The 16,499-nt window shown below is 64.2% G+C and overlaps 1 protein-coding gene across 3 annotated transcripts in view; it reads right to left on the bottom strand.

Moving 5' to 3' along the window:
* Positions 1-864: 864 nt before the first annotated feature.
* Positions 865-16,499, bottom strand: part of RXRA (retinoid X receptor alpha) — a 95,828-nt gene continuing 80,193 nt past the window's right edge. For 2 of the 3 annotated variants that reach the window (XM_057499203.1, XM_057499202.1), the window contains exons 5-10: positions 14,362-14,579; positions 11,326-11,455; positions 9,319-9,451; positions 7,837-7,928; positions 6,243-6,348; positions 865-4,686 (exon numbers count right to left, since the gene is read on the bottom strand). In XM_057499203.1, coding sequence (XP_057355186.1) covers positions 4,539-4,686; positions 6,243-6,348; positions 7,837-7,928; positions 9,319-9,451; positions 11,326-11,455; positions 14,362-14,579 — 827 coding nt within the window. In that variant the 3' untranslated portion in view covers positions 865-4,538. The remainder of the gene's footprint in view (positions 4,687-6,242; positions 6,349-7,836; positions 7,929-9,318; positions 9,452-11,325; positions 11,456-14,361; positions 14,580-16,499) is intronic. The other variant, XM_057499201.1, reaches the window with a different exon arrangement.

The raw sequence follows: 16,499 nt of genomic DNA, 5'->3' as shown, positions 1-16,499 counted from the left end.
TCACCAGAGGCCCCACTCACTGCACAAGGCTGCCTGGTGTCACCTGACGCTCAGCCCCTCTTCCCTCTCTTTTGCCCACACCCCCAACACCTCCCCCACCCATCCATGGGTGAGCTCTCTGCCCCGGGTGTGGTCCTGGGGCCAGCATTGTGGAGAACACTCCGAGGACCCTGGGCTTGGGCAGGTGTGGGCCCGTGTCCTAGGGACACGCGAGGAGCCCTCCCCTTCTGGCCCCGAGACCCCAGCGGCTCCTCTTGCCCTGAGCTACCAGAGCCCTCTCTGCAGGGGCTGTTCACACCTGCACCCTCCCACGCCGAGACCTCCTTGCAGGGTCAGCCCCAAAGGCTGTGCCCAGAGCCAGGCATCAGCTGCCGGCTCAGAGCAGGGGGCAGCCAGGGAACCAGTGGTCCCACGCAGAGCACACAGCAGTGTGGTTGAGCATACGGAAGGCAACCCTGGGGGCCCCTCCACAGGGAGGCAACTCTCAACTCCCCAGGCCCCTGGGCTGCCCCCTATCCAGGCCAAGAGGCCCTGGCTGGTTCCTGCATGCTTCTGACAGGAGTGCAGAGTGGGCAGATCCCAGCAGGGTGGGAGGAGTAGGGCAGCTCCCCCTGCCACCCACTCCCACAAGTGCAGGCTGAGCAGGGCAGATGGGGAGATAATGGGCAAGGGCGGCCCAGGTGCCCCAGGCTGGGGCTCGCACTGCCCCGGACGGGCCAGCACCACCAGGCAGGTGAGGTACCCGGTCTGGACCCAGCCTAGTCAGATGGAGGCCCACAGCCCCCCGAAGCCGCTTGCGGGGCAGGGCGACATCAGACCCAAACAGGAAACCCCAGCAGAACAAATGAGAGCCGAACGGTGGTGTATTTTTGGACGCTCATGCTTTGTTTGCTCCCCCTTGTGTTCCTGTTTCTTTCCCACACTTCTAACACCGCCGCACGACAGTCCCGGGCACCTGCGGCCACGCCGCTTCAGAGAACAGCCGTAGGGAAGTGATTTCACAGTCAGAGTCGCGGAAGGCTGGCTGGCAACAGCGACAGAACACAGCGAGGCTTGAAAATTACTCGAAAGGGGTGGAAAACCCTTGAAAGTGGCGGGCCCCCCCCTCCTGGCCAGAGGGGAGCCGCGCGCCGCCCGGAGCCCCGCCTGGCTGTCGGTCGGCGTCCCATTGAGAGGGCGTCCTCCTCGGCGTCCAGCAGCAGAAACAAGCCCCTTCCCGCTCTGCCATCCAAGGATACATGAGGGATAAAATTACATTTGTACAAAAATAGATTTCTTTACCTTTCCTGATGCTTTAGACGTTTCCTCTCATCTTTACTCTCTGTATCTGTCAGACTCTAAAGTGTCAGCTAGGCGGCCCAGCTAAGGTGTGGCTAAGGACTGGGAACTGCGAAAGCAACTTGCTCCGAAGCATCTTAAAATAGATGCATCTCCTTGCTGGAGATATTCACTCGAACCCGGATTTCACCAAAGGAGGGGTCCTTATGTACTTGCTTACATGAAGCAAATTTATAGGAAAACAGGAAAAGTCTTGATTAAAAATAAACACAAAACATTGGTAACTGCTACATGTGCACTGTGTTGACGGCGCGCAGCTCTGTGCACGCAGTTTCTCTGTACAGCACATATATTTTACACCACACACCTGCCCGGGCAGGGCCAGGCCATGTGCCCGAATTCCATGATGGGGACAACATCAGCTGATTACCCACCGGCTGCACATCCGGCCAGGCTTGCAGGGGGGCCCCCTGGAGGAGGGGGCTCCAGCACGGTCTCCGGCACTAGCTGCCAGCCCGCCAGCCCAAACCCTTTGGGAACACCGAGACTCGGAAAACGAGGGTGTGGGGCCATCTTTCCCCGGAGACCGAGTGCTTCCAGGTGACAGGGGCCAGCCAGCTGACACAGGGGCCATCTCGGTGAATGTCCCCGGGCAGGCCAGCTTCCAAGGAGATACCTAGCAGGAGAAGCAAGCTGGAGCCTGGCTTTACCAACACCTTCCAAACACAGGACGTGGTCGCCTTAGTTCCTCGGCCACGGGAGCCCCACCTGGGTGTCCCAGCAGGGAGGGGACCCCGCCGAGAAGTGCCGGCGGCGCTGCCAGGCGTGGGGCCCAGGAAGCATCCAGTCAGGCAGAGGCGAGGTGGGCACGGGGTGGCTAATGAGCTGATGTTAGTGCTATCTTTAGAAAATTAAAGATTGTCCCACCGAAATAATAATAATATAATAATAATTACAAAAAATCACCTTAATTGAACCAGATTGGTAATATGACTAACGGTCTGGTTAAATAAAAAATCCTACCCCTCTACCGAGTCAGGTGCCATTTCCCATGTATCACCTTTCCAGACAGCATCGTATGCATTAAGGACAGCAGACAGGCACGAGGGGAGGGTGGCCCCGTGACTCTCGGGGCGCGGACAGGCATCTCTGGCTTAGAAGCTGGGGGCCTGGGGGCCTCAGTGCTTTGCGACAGCCAGCCAGGGCCCTACAGGCTATGTGCCCAAGACGCTGACCCCCCAACACAGGGCCCCGACCCTGGGTTTTCTCCGTTGGGGCCGCCCTCATTCGGACGGAGCAGGGCGGGGACGATGGTGTGTCCGGCTACAGAAGGCACCTGGGGTATTGGGTGTGGGCAGCCTGGTGTCCCCACAGCCAGGGTCCTCCATCAGTGAGTCCCGAGAGGGCCTTGTCCCTCTGCCTGTCACAGCCATGCCCCAAAGGCTCCGGAGACTTTTGGGGAAACCCTTGGAGAAGGGACCGCTGGGCAGGCCCATCTCCGCCTCAGCCAGTGACGGGGGAGGGCAGCGCGTGAGTGGCAGCAAAGCCTGTCCTCAGCCACTGCTCAGGATGGGTGGTGTGGTCAGGTGTTTGCAGAGTCTTAGCTTCTGCCTGGTGCCTCAGGTTCAGCTCGGCCGGGGCTCTGGAGGCAAAGAATGGACACTTTCTTCCCCAGGGTGGCCTGGAGACCTGCCCCTCGCTGCCCAGCCCCACGGGTGCCATTACCATCTGGGGAAACAGCCTCTGGGAGGGCATCTCCACCCATCCAGGGCTGCTGGTGGGGGGCACGAGGGAGGCCTGCTGCTGTGGAACATCCCTCAGGCTGAGAGCACAGGGCCCCACCCCGCACCCCTGCACCATCTCTGCTCAGGGTCCACTGCGGACAAACGCCAGTCCCCTGGGTACGAGGCATGAAGACGGAAAGCACTTGGACGTGGTGGCGTGACAGTGCAGAAGAGCTGGGCCAGCCCCACCGAGCCTGCTCCCCTGGGCCCCAGGCACCCGCCCCAGGAGGCCTGGGTTCGGTCAAAATGCTGCAGACACCCACTGGGCCGGACGGGGTGCCTTCAAACAGAGATGTCCAGTGGAGTTCATCACCAGACAAGATGACAGCTGGGCTGGCTGTCCCCAGGGATGCTGGCTCTCAACCATTCCCGATTCCCAGACTCTTTTCAACAGAACAGCCAGCCAGCAAAGGAGGCCTCTCAACCAAGAGCGCCATGATGTGGCGCCATCTGCCCCCTCCCCACCTGGCTCAGGTGCCCCCAAGTCCCTCTGGCCCTCGCCTGCTGCGGGCCCCAGCTTCCCTCTGAGTGGGCAGCTGCTTGAAGACCCGCTGGGAAGAGCCGCGCTCCTCCCCTCGCACCCCTGTGAGTCCCACCTCGGGGGGTGGCCTGTGCCCATGACAGGCTGCTGGCACACCCGAGTGTTTCCAGGAGGGCCAGAGACCAGGCTGGACCTCTAGGAACCAGGGGTGAGCCTTGGCCTTCCTCACAGCCTGAAGGGAAGCTCTGGGGTTGAGGAGGGGCAGGACACCATGGCCTGGCTGCCTGGCACCAGATGGGGCCACGAGGCGAGGAAGGCAGAAACCGGGGCGATGCAATGAGAAAACCAAGGTGGGTGGGCAGCCCCAGTCCCTGCAACCTCGAGGTGAACCCCCAAGCCTGCAGAGAGGTCAGCTCCTGTTCCGGCCAGTGCTGGGGAAAAAGCACAAGTCACCTTTGGGAAAGGGGCTGCTCACCCTCAGTCTGAGGGGATGGAAGCCCCAGAGACCCCTCCTCTTCCCAGGGTGGCTAGCAGACACCAGACGCCAGCCCCCGACCTGCCCCTTCCTCCCAATCCTGTGTGGGGCTGGGCCGGCCAGGTGGGTGAGGGGGCGGCGCTCCCAACAGAAGAGGCCACACGGGGAACAATGAACAGCGACCAAAACAAAGCCACCCTTTGGGGGGCTGCAGCTCTGGGCCTGGGCCGGGAGGGAGGGCCCTGGCTCCCGGGAGAGCCCGACAGGCCCGGCTGGGGCTCGCCGAGTCCTTGCCACCCCGGCTGCCGCCCCGGGAAAGCCACCACCAGGGTCCAAAGACGAGTGGCAGTGAAGTAGCGAGGGTGGCGATACGTCTTAGGCTTAGCAGTGACAGGCTGCACCCCAGGCCCGCCGGGCCGGGCAGAGAAGGGGTGGGGATGGGGCTCAGTCGAGAAGAGCGGCCGGCGGCCAGGCAGGACGGCCGGGCCAGTGGGCGCGAAGGTCTGACCAGCGGGCGGGCCTAAGTCATTTGGTGGGGGGCTTCCAGCATCTCCATGAGGAAGGTGTCGATGGGCGTGTCCCCGATGAGCTTGAAGAAGAAGAGGTGCTCCAGGCACTTGAGGCCGATGGAGCGCAGGGCCGGCAGGCGCAGCAGCAGCTTGGCGAACCTGCAGGACAGTGGGCTGAGGGCAGGGCAGGTGGCCCCCTCCACCCTGGCGCCTGGCTGCCTGCCCACAGAACCGAGCCTCACCCCCCGGCCCAGAGCTGCAGCTGCACGAGACCTGCCTGAGCTGAGCCGCTTAGGCAGCGGGAACAGCAGGCCGAGGCCTGGAGGCAGGAGCGGACACGGGCATGAAGACCCCTCAGGAAGGTCCGTGGAGTGGAAATCTGGGACGAAGGGCCAGAGGTGAGACAGTGGCTGGGCAGGGCATGACGAATGGGGTTTCGTGGGGAAATTAAATATGTGGGCTTCTTCCAAGGGCACTAGGCAGCCACAGCAGGACTTTAAGCAGGGGAGAGAGCTGGGTGCATTGAGCATTAGCAATGCCTAAGCTGCAGTTGGCAGGCCAGCAAGAGAGCTGCTCCTGAGCCGGGGAGCAGGTCTGTGCCCAAGCAAGCCCCTTCCCATAAGGCACCCACCTCCCCAGGCCAGCCCCCTCCCCAGAAGCTGGAGCTGGGCCAGAGGCAAGGGACCCTCCTCCTGGCCCTGCCCACCCCCTGGGGAGTTTCTGGGGAGGGTACTGGGTGGAAAAGGGAAGGGGCTTTTGGAGGAGGAAGCTAGGCTCAGCTGCTTGGCACAGAGGACTGCGCCCCTGGGGATGGGCCAGATTCCTCCCACGCCCACCCCTGCGTGGTGCTGCCCTCCCTTGAGGGGCTGTATACCAGGGAAAAGCCCCAGGGTTGGCAACTACAGAACCCGTGTTTTAAAGGCAAAACACGCAGCACCAAGGCTGGAGCGGGGCCAGAGACAGCTGCTTTCTGCTGAGCTGGCGAGATGGGCTGCGGCAGGAAGCCAGGAAAAACAAGCGGGTGGCTGCCCCTCCGGCCTCCACGGTTCTAGGGAAGTTTCACTTTAAACCAAACCAGATGCAGGCTGAGCAGGGAGCGGGATACGGTTAACCGTGTGTGTGCCAGGCGGCAGGCAGGGTGGACAGGGGCGACGGAGGCCTGGTGCCCGGGAGATGCCCTTGTGGAGGGAGGGGTAGCACCAGGAAAACAGACCTGCCAGGGCATGAAGCCACTAGCGTCTCCCCTCCTCCTGGATGCCTACTGTGTGCCTGGCACTGTGGATGTGGAAACGAGACGGTCCCCGCCCTGCCGGGACCCACAGCCAGGTGGTGAGAGACAAGCTCTGCACTCACACGTAGAGCGGCTACTGCCTGCCGGTGCCCACCTCTGCCTCTAGCGGCTCCCTTGAGTGGGCAGAGGAAAACACTGCCTTCATTTACGAGCTCTACAGAGACAAGCACCCACTGTGCGCGGGCACCGCGCCTGGCCTGTCAGTATGCCCCAGGGCAGCCTGTGAGCGAGCGCGCACCCTGCAGCCCTCACCAGCACCTGGTCCCGGGAGGAGCAGGGGGCTCCCGGGCTGTCCTCAGGGAGGGGGCACTGCCTTGTGATTCACATGAAAACGCCTGAAGGTCCTGCCAAGGGCAGGGGGCCAGGAGCCGAGATCCCCGAGTCCCTGAGGCCCAGGAGGACAGAGGCCACCCACCAGGCTCACCTCCCTGGCTGCTCGGGGTACTTGTGTTTGCAGTACGCCTCCAGGGACGCGTAGACCTTCTCCCGCAGAGCCTCCACCTCCGCTGGGTTTGAGAGCCCCTTAGAGTCTGAAAGGGAGAAGGGGCCGCAGGTCAGAGCCCCGCACCCGGGAAGCTGCCCCAGGGACTTGGCACGCGGGCTGGCTCCCCGCAGGCCCGGCTCCGATGAGGCCGGCAGTGGGCTGCTGGGCGTGCTCTGCCCGCAAGGGGCCACCCTGGGCTGGAGCCCTGGCCCTGCCGCTCACTGGCCAGGTAACTGAGGGCCAGTCCCCAGACCTCCTGACTCCTAGCCTCCCCATCTGTGGTGCATGAAGGGCCTGTCCTCACCCTCTCCTGGTTACCACAGCAACCGGGTGATGCCAGCCTTTGCTGTACTCGCGCCTCAGTCCCCTGAGACAGAGGGCTAAGGAGTGAGGAATGCTCCTGGGATCAGCTCGGTGAGCCGTGCTGGGCGTAACCGGTGGGAGCCTTTGGGCCGGGCCAAGCGCCGCCAGCGCCTCCCCCCTCCTTCCTCGCCTCCCGGGGTCCCCAAGACCAACAAGCTGGCATCAGGCAAGCCCCCACCCCCACAGCAGCCCCCCCACCTGGCATGCTTTGGGCTAACAAGGCCCTGGGTCTGGCCCATCCTGGTGGCATTGGGGACAGAGGCTGGAGCCCACACCCGCCCCTGCTGCTGGTCTAAAGCCGCTGCAGCCTCACGGGGGCCCCTGGCACAGGGCTGCTGCTGCGTTGCCTCGCAGCACCCAACTGAGGGGTCTCGCGTACGCCAGAGCCGTGCTCTGGCAGTCTGGCATCCCAGCGGGGGTACGACTGCCCCGTGCGAACACAAGTGGCCTGGGGTCCCGGGTGCCTTGGGAACGTGTCAGGCCCCTCCACAGCTTGGCCCCCCAGGCCCAGGGCTGCCCCAGCTCCAGCCCTCTCTCCTCCATCCCCAGACATCCCACAACCAAGCCTCAGCTGGTGAACCAGCGGCAGAAGCCAAGCCACGAATGACAAACAGGGATTCACTGGGCAGGGCCAGGTAGTATGGCTCAGCCTCCCGTGCTGGCAGGATGGTGGGCTCGAAGCACAAAGCTGGGGGATGAAGCACCCCTGGAAACGGACTCTCCCCACGAGAACACTCCCATCTCCCCCCAAGCCTGGTCCCTCAGCCCCGGAGCTGCCCACTGCCTGGCCAGCTCCCACACCCCTCCCTAGAAGCCAGTGGCCCTGAGCCTGCCCTCCCAGTCCCCATCCGCGCCCTGCAGACAGCCCGGGCTCTGGAGCTTCGGCATTGAAGCTCACAAGAAGGCTGTCTCTTCTGAGCCCAGGATTCCAGGGCAAATGGTGGTGCCCAGAAGGCTTGGCCAGAGGCCTCATCAAACCACAAAGGGCAGGTGCAACATCCTGAGCCCCACTGTGTGCAGAACCCTCACAGGGGGCATCAGAGGAAGGCAGTAGGCTATCCCCTGATCATAGAGAGGCGACACCATGGCTCAGACAACAAGGGGGCATTCACCCAGTGCCCCAGCAGTGGGGCGGCCCTGGAGGACTGGCGTCTGAGGCTGGGAGCCATACCAGGGTTGAAGAGGACGATGGCGCGCAGGCAGCCCAGCTCCGTCTTGTCCATCTGCATGTCCCGCATTTTGGACACAAGCTCTGTCAGCACCCTGTGGGGGAAGCGGGCAAATGCCAAGGTCCGAGTCGGGCTGCCCCTCACCAGGTACCTCCCCAAGTACCAATGGACTCAGGAAGCCTGGCATGGGCCTGGGGGTGCCTGGGAGAGGCGTGGCCCAGTGGAGCTGCTCAGGTCTTCCCACCCAGCCTGTCGGCTCCATCTGGACAATGCGCTCCCCCTCCCTCCAGGGGTCTGCGTGTGGCCTTTTATTCTGGGAACCCAGAGACCAAGGAGGGACCTCCTGACAGCTGAGCCAGGGTGACGGGCTTGCGTGTCAAGGACAGAGGTAAGCACCACGGTTGTAGCCACTGTGGCCCACAGGAGAGCCACGTCCCCAGAGCATGGCCTTCCTCCTGGCTGTCTCCTACTGCCGGGGCACACACGCTTGGCCTCCTGTGACCAGCTGTGTTCCTCCGAGGGGAAAGCAGCCCGCACAGCCTGTCAGAGAGCTGGGGACCCTTCCCGGAACCCTTCAGAGCTCTGACCCAACTCAGCTGCCATAGCCCCACCCCCCGTGGGCAGCCGCGCCCTGGACCCCTGGCCTCTCTGCACACCCATCTCAGCCTGGGCTCCCCAACCTCATCAACCCGCCCTGACCCACAAAACTTGATGGTCGTGTCCAGGAAGTGGCAAGTGGTTGATGGGGCCAGGCTGCAGGGGAGCAAAGGGAGGTGGGGCCTGCAGGGTCACCCTGAGGAGACAGGCTTCTCCAGTAGGCAGAGGGGACCCGGGGTCCACCGGCAGGAGAGGGGCGGGCTCACATCGGATCCCAGGGGCCTGGAGGGCGGCAGGCGCAGAGCGGGCACACGGGCACCCCACCTCTGGGGCACCACCCTTCCCACCCAAGCAGAGGAAAGAAAAAGCTGGTCCTCCCTACGCCTGCTCCGGGACCCCGGGCAGCAGAGGCCAGCGCCCCCACCCCGGTCCCCTTCCCAGCAGTGGGGACAAGGACTGTCAGCTGCGTGCCGGGCCGGGGCTACCCTTCTAGACCAAAGCGGATCCCAGAGGGGCGGACTCTCTCCGGAAGTCTCCTGTGGGCGATCAGCGCTGCCCCGTGAGCCCTCTTTGGTGGCAGCCTGTACGTCAGCCCAGGGCTCAGGGCCAGGTGGGCACACGGGACGTGCCCTGCAAGCTGCGAGGGGTCAGCCACAGTGCAGGGGCATCTGGACGGGTGAGGCGCGGGGGGCACACGGAACCCCATCTACAGCATTAGCTGCTTCCCTCTTTCAAAAATACCCAGAAGGAAACAACCCGAAGTGCAGCTTTCGGTCGTCAGGTGGCCCTAGACGCTGGCCCTACATGGGTGCTGCCCTGTGTCCATTCCCGCCCGCCGCCCTCCTACGCAGCACAGCGGCAGCAAGAGAACGCGGCCGGCGCCCCACCTGTCGAAGATGGCGCCCACCCCTGCGCTGTGGGCGCTGTTCCGGTGGACGTGCAGCCCCGTGGCCAGGAGGATCCCGTCCTTGACGGCGATGGACCGGTGGGAGAAGGAGGCGATGAGCAGCTCGTTCCAGCCTGGGGAGGGCGCGCATGGTCAGGCCGCCGTCTCCAGACCCCTCGGCCCGCCCTTCCCCGGCCCCCAGTCAGCCCCCCAGACGCAGCGTGCGTGTCACAGACCCACCCCTTGGGCAAGCCACGCCAGGGTTCCCAAACTCAGCTCTGTGGAACCCTAACCCCACGGGTGTTCCACAGAAAATGGGTTCCTGGGAACCTATGTTTCGGAAATGCCTCTTTCTTCCACAGCGCACACTGGCACGCATGATGGAGGCCCTGAGAAGTCCTGCGCAGAGCACCTCCTCTGGCTCTGTGTAAAACTCCTGTGCCCGGGGAAGGCCCTTTCTGCAAGCACAGGATGCTCGTGCCACAGAGCACGTGGAGCCCCCCCACGATCCCCTGGCACAGTCACAGGGCGGCTGCTGCCAGTCTGGTCCAACAGCACCCTCAGATCCATGTGTGCTACGCAGATGCCACAAAACAGTGACTGATCAAACTAAAACAAGCTGTGTTAGAGCTGCAGGCCGGCTCGACGCCCTCTGTGCATGAGGTCCTAGCACAGACGAAGCAAGGGCGGCATCGGAGGTGTGAGGAAAAGGACAGAAGGAAAACTCGAAATGGAAACTTGAACCTAAAACAATTTCCAAATGTTTCGATGACTCCTGTAATTGGAGAACGTGAAGCCATCTTCCCCAGGAACAGTGACACCGATTTGCCTGGCCACCTCTCTAGTGTTCAGAAGGACCTGGGCTCTGCAGCTGACATCATCACGTGGGTTTATCCTTTAATCCTGACCACAGTCCTGCAAAGCAATATTCTCCCCCATTTTACAGAAGGGGAAACAGAGGCCTGGGCGGGGGAGGGCTGCATCAGGACAAGAACCCAGGGCCTTCCTTCCTGCCCCAATCCTTCCTACTCTCCAGGCTGTCACCTTCCCAATGGCTCGGGATGCTGGGTTTTATGCAGCAGTTAGAGTGAAGGCTCCTCCAGCAGCACCCCTCCCCGCTGGACCCTGCACGCAGGGATGTCCTGCCGGGTGTCTTCCCCCTCACCCGGAACTGTCCCCCCTCAGGAACCTCTCCAGACTCATTTCACCTCTCCCTCCTGTGCCCCACCCCTGCCCCGGGGGCCCAGGGTCCAGCAGGCACTGGGCTGGGCTGCCTCTGACACCCCAAGGCGCCCAGCACAGGCCTGGCGCTCGGCTGGGGACAGGAGGCGGCTGCTGAGTGGGGTTGCGGCCTGAGCTGGTATACACGGCGGGGTCCGGGAGCCAGGGCAGGGGTGCCCTCTGAGGACCCAGCTCGCCCGGCTCACCATCCTCACTGCACCCTGGCAGGACCTTGCATTGAGCACCCGGGTCTCACAGCGGAAACCAGCTTCCACTCAACGTGTTCACACCCGCTTTCCAGAAGACCCCAAACCCCAGGACTGCGGGCCTGACCCCGAGCCCCAGAGCCGTCCCATTACACCCCATCCAGTCATAGTGTGAGCGCTGAGCAAGGGGCAAACCCTTTTATGCAAAGGCTACATGCACTGCGGTCTCTGCCCCGAAAAGGAGCCGAGGCCTGGCGGCAGAGGGTAAGGGTATGACACAGGCACAGACCCCTACAGGCAGCACCCCCTGGACACCCACCCCTCCCTCCCCAGAGGCCCCGGATAGCTCTTCACATCCCTGAAGACCACTGGGCGAGACCCCAAGTCCAATGCCTCCTTATGCGGGAGGGAAGGGATACTGAGGCCAGAGGGGGCGGGGCTAGGACAGGAGCCCCACCCTGCAGGGCCCCCCCACGCCACAGCAGCAAGCAGGGTCCTGGGGTCTGTGCTATCCCTGGGGCTCCGGCCCCTGCCCCTCTCCTCCTGAAACCTGCCCACCCCCACCAAGCCCAGCCACTCACCTGCCCTCAGCAGGATAACCTGGTCGTCCAGGGGCAGCTCAGAGAAGTGTGGGATCCGCTTGGCCCACTCCACCAGGGTGAAGAGCTGCTTGTCTGCTGCTTGGCAAATGTTGGTGACAGGGTCGTTGGGCTAGTGGAGGGAGGGGCCACAGTGAGCAGCACGCCGGGAACCAGCCCCAGACCAGGCCCTGCCAGGGCTTTAGCGCATGGGCTGCAGAACGGCCCCAAAGACATCCAGGCCCTAACCCCAGAGCCCGCGACTACGTGGCCTTACACGGCAAAGGGGACTTGGCAGAAGGGATGGAGGAAGGGATTTGTGATGGAGACGATTCTAGATGATGGGGGGGGCAATGTCCTCACAAGGGGCCTCTCCAGAGGGAGGCTGGAGGTCAGAGTCAGAGAGGGCGTGGGGACAGAGCTGCAGTGACAGGAGAGAGGACGCTGGTCCTGAAGGCGGAGGGAGGGGCCCCAGCCTGGGAGCCTGGCAGCCTCTACAACCGGGAGAGGCCAGGAGGCGGCTCCTGGAGGCGGGTGCCCCCCAGAAGGAACCAGGCCTGCTGACACCTTGACTCCAGCCCAGGGAGACGACTCTGGACTTGTGCCCTCCGGAGCCGTAAGGCAGGAACTGCTGTCTGTGGTCATTTGCCACAACAGCCACAGGAAGCTCATCCAACTCGAATGACCCACTGAGTCCCCACTGCAGCCCGGGAGGCAGGTCAGAGGGACAGGGGGACACAGGGGAGGGTGCTGGCGCTGGGGTGGGACTCCCACAGTCTCGGCAGCCCCCCACTCTGCTTCTTCCTCCCACATGTAGAGATGACACACAGACAGGGAGCATCAGAGGCCCTTCTAGAAAGCTCTAGCTGGGAGGGGACTCTCTACTCATTCTCCCAGGTGAGAAAAACCAGGCGGGCCTCAGTGGCCTGGGCAGGACGGGGCCCCCCTTGCCAGCTCCTGGCTGGTGGGGCTCAGGTCCTAAACCCTCTGGGTCCTGAGTGGTGGGGGCCCAGACAGCGCGCCAGAGGCAGAAACCACCGTGGCAGGCACCTCGCGAGAGGAACGGCTCCCTTGAAGAGCTTCGCTGGCAGAAACCATCTGCCCTTGAGTGATGCGCAGGCTAAACACACCGCCTGCGTGAAGGGCCCGCTAAGGGCTCACACGGGAGGCCCAGGGACAAGCTGGCACCTAGCCTGCCATCGGAGAGGGCTGGGTGTGCAGAGGGGCACCTGGAGCCGCAGGGACTGGTCTCAGTGGGAAGGGGTGGAAGGGCCACGCCTGCCCTGCCCCCGGACTCCCTGGCTGTGAGGGGCTGGCCCGAGGCCCCCAGCGCTCCCCCCTCACTCTGGAGCAAAGCGTGGGGGTGTCAACTGGAGGCGGAGTACTCATGAGGGGCACGTCCTGTGCCGAGGGCCCCCCAATACCGCAAGTGCGAGGCTGGCACCTCCCACTTTGGCCAACTAAGGGGCAGAGGCTGGCCTGCTCGGGTCCCAGCTGTCGCCACCATGGCCGCCCTCTGCTCCTCAGGGCCCACTCTCCCTGCCTCCCCACTCCGCAGGGCAGCCCACGGGGCAGTGGAAGCCCAGGTCTGGAGGGCATCCTGGGGGGGCCGAGTGGAGAGGAGGCTGCAAGCGAGGGGGCAGCCCAGTGAGAGCCTAGAAGCTCTGGCACAGTCGGAGCCCCCAGAACCCGCCCTCTCCCTGGCCGGCAGCTTCCTCAGAGCCCGTGAGGGGCCCAGGGCAGGCCTGCGTGGCAGGGCATCACCACGTGGGCCCAGAGCAGGCCTGGGGGGAGGGCTGGCACCGAGCCCTGGAAGCACTGAGCAGGCAGCCCTCCTGCCCCACCTGCCGCCTGAGGGAAGGGCGCCCAGTGAGCAGACCTGGAGGGGAACCCAGGCGAACGGACGGGAGGCTGCAGCCTGAGGCCAGGTGCGAGAGGGCAGCCACGCGCTGTCCCAGGCTCACAGGTGCTCCCCGGAAGGACGGGCCTCCGCGGCCAGCTCACCCATCTGTGCTGCTAAACCGCCCTGCCTGCTCTGGAGCCATGGAGAGAGCAGATGGCAGGTTTTCCCCAAATAATGTCCTTACTTGACAAAATTAAGCATTAGCAACTTTTGTTCACCTTCCAGTTTTTCTCTGGGGAGTTTCTGCTCAGTCATGGGCACCTACCAGCTGGCCCCCATCCCTCGCTGGGCCTGGAAAGGCAGACACAGGTGGCAGGACCACAGAGCAGATAGCACTTCCCAGGGGCAAAGCTGGGGCCACCAGAGGCAGCATCTCCGGACAGGAAGACACCCTCAGGTCCCCCAAGGCAGGGGAGATCTAGGGGGGCTGTGGTCCTGGACACTGGAGGGCAGGGATGCTGGCGGCCAGCCACCTGGCCATGGGGGCCTCGGACCTCAGGAGCCTCGAGAGCAAAGGGGATCTGTGCACGCTGAGATGATGCGGGTCTCACAGCGCCACGTGCGTCGCTGCCCCTGGCCAGAGCTGGGCAGCGAGCAACAGCCCAGATGCCTCCCCCAGCCCCGGGGTGGCAGGGAGGGTCACCCCACCACGTTAAGGTCATGGGCTGGGGGCCAAGAAGGGGAGATCAGAGCCTATGGACCTGAGTGAAGGGGCCAGGCCCTCCCTCCAGGGCACGAGGGGGCCGCAGTGGGAAAGGTGCCCCCTGAGGAAGTGATACTTCAGCCAAAGTGGAAGCCTGAGGGGGCAATAGAGAGCAGCATGTGCAAAGGCCCTGGTGTCCTGGGATTGGGGTGGGCATGAGCCGGGGGGCACAAGCATGTGAGCCAAGGGAGAACGGGTTGGCAGACCCAGGGCGACCTCGTGGCCGGCCTGGACAAAGTCTCTGGGGCAGACACAGGACCCCCAAAACCTGGCTACCCAGTGGGGCCCAGCTGCAGCCTCACCATCCTGGCCCAGGAGAGACGGTCTTCCCCCAGGAGTGCCCGCCAGGGGCCAACGGGCCCCAGAGCCACGCGGGATTTTGCCACCATGGGGGGAGGCCGCGTGGCCAGGCCAAGGCGCAGGCAGCACTCACCGAGTTGGGATTCAGCCCCATGTTTGCCTCCACGTACGTCTCAGTCTTGGGCTCGACGGCCAGCTCAGCTTCCAGAATCTTCTCCACTGGCATGTCCTCGTTGGCGCTACTTGTGGACTCCACCTCGTTCTCATTCCGGTCCTTACCCCGCTGGCGCTCTTCCTGCACGGCTGCAACCCAGCGGAGCGTCCAGTCAGCCCCCCGTGCCCACAGCAGCCCTGTCCCAGGGGCCAAGGAGTGCCAGCTCAAAGCCAGCGTGCTCACAATACCAGCATCCCCAGCGGGGCCGGCGAGGGGGACGCTGCTCAGAGCCCACAGGGCCATGGCACCGCCTCTGCTCCAAGCCTGGCTGCTCAGGGGCTGTACCCTCAGAACTGGGAATGCGTGCCTCTGACTCGTTCATTCATTCAACTCACATTCCCACCAAGACCAAGGGGCAGGATGCATGAAGGGCTCTTGAAGCCCCCTCCAGCTACAGGGAAGAGGGGCCTGTGGGAGACCACACGCCGGGGCCAAACTGGGTGGCAGGGGTGGGGACTGAGCAGATAGGGTGGCCAGGGGAGGCCCTGCTGCTGGTGGCCCAGGGGGAGTGGCCAGGGGAAGGAGACAGAAGAGGACAGGCTCGGTCCAACGCTGCCCCCAATGATGCCTACGTGCAAAGAAGGCTGGGGCAGCTGGGGCCCTGCAGCTGGGCGCTGCAGACATACGGACCTTGCCACTCAGGCTGCCCTCTCTAAAAAGGGGGCAGGACCTCCCTGAGGCCACCCAGCAGGCCTGAGGCCCCAGGGAACCGGAACAAGGCTGTGGAACCCACCCAGAGCCCCACAAGCACCTGCCACGGCTCCTGGGGCTCCAATAGCCTCCTGGGCTGAGCCCTACACTTACTCCATCCTCTCGGGGGGCGGCACCAATGCTGAGTGGGGGCAAAGGAGATGGCAGTGGAGCGAAGCCACGGTCGAAGGCCCGGCCCAGGGCTGGGGGCTGTCCACACAGCACTGTCTCAGCCTGAGTCGGCCGGGTGTACCAGGCTCCTTTCTCCCGGGGACGCCCCCTCACACTATCACTGGCCTCTCCCAAGCCTCCCTCCTCTGGTGCTGCTGTGCCAGTGTCTCAGCGCCCACCCCAGGCAAGGCCCTCAGCTTCTCGGGGCCCCAGGAGACCCCCCTGCACAGCGGCAGCTTAGCGAGCACACCTGCAGAGCATTGCAGTGACACCTCTGCCCACCCACCCATCTGTGATGCGAAGGGCCTCGAAGCAGCCCCCCACTGCAAAGCCCAGGGCTGAGCAGAGCCCCGGGGGGACCTGGGATGGGCAGAGCCGGCCCCCGCCTTGGGGCTGCACCCCAGTCCACAAAGCTTCTCGTGAAAGATGAAGACTGTCCTGAGCTGGGAGAGCCCCGCGGGCCGGGTCTGGCGCCCACAGCCGTCCCAGGGGGTGGGCAGCCACCCCTGCTGGGAACCCTGGAGCAGGCAGCATGGGTCCCTGGGAGACAGCCACCAGAGCCCTGACCCCCGCTGGGACCCCACCCTCCACCTGGGCACGCATGAAGGTGGGTGCCCCCACATGGCCGTGCCCCCATCCTGCTGCCAAGGCCACACCCCAAGCCACAGCCCCCAGAGGCCCTGGGAATTGGCCAGCTCCTGGGGGACCCAAGGGTAGAACATAGGATAAAATACGGTGACTCCTGCAAGAAGTCCCAAGCTGCACCCCCGGGTCACACTGCCCAGGAGCCCACTCGGGGCAGCTCCCACAGCCCCACCCACCTGGCCTCCTCCAGCCCTGCAGGGGGGGCTCTGCACAGGAGCCTGAGGCCCTCAGGAGGACACCCAGCAGGATGGCCAGACGGGCACCCTCCTTCCCTCCACCCAGGCTGTACCCCCCTGGATTCCCCTCCTGGTTCCCGACACGCCCCAGGTTCACATCTGCAAGTCCGGCTCTGAGCTCCCTCCCCGTGGGTCCTCAGCCTGCCAGCGCTGCCCCCAGCGGGACCTTGCTCTCAGTGCCCCTGCTCCTTCCCAGACCCATGTCACAGGAATCCCCAGTGCTAGTGCCCTCTGGGCCTCAGACAGGCTGCCCCCCATGGGCACCTCTCAGGGCAGACACCACTGCCCATTCTCGCAGCCACCATGCACCTCCTA

This window comes from Manis pentadactyla, chromosome 3, assembly GCF_030020395.1.
Source record: "Manis pentadactyla isolate mManPen7 chromosome 3, mManPen7.hap1, whole genome shotgun sequence".
Lineage (NCBI taxonomy): Eukaryota > Metazoa > Chordata > Mammalia > Pholidota > Manidae > Manis > Manis pentadactyla.
The sequence above is the reverse complement of the archived record's forward strand: the minus strand, read 5'-3'. Positions and strand labels throughout refer to the sequence as shown.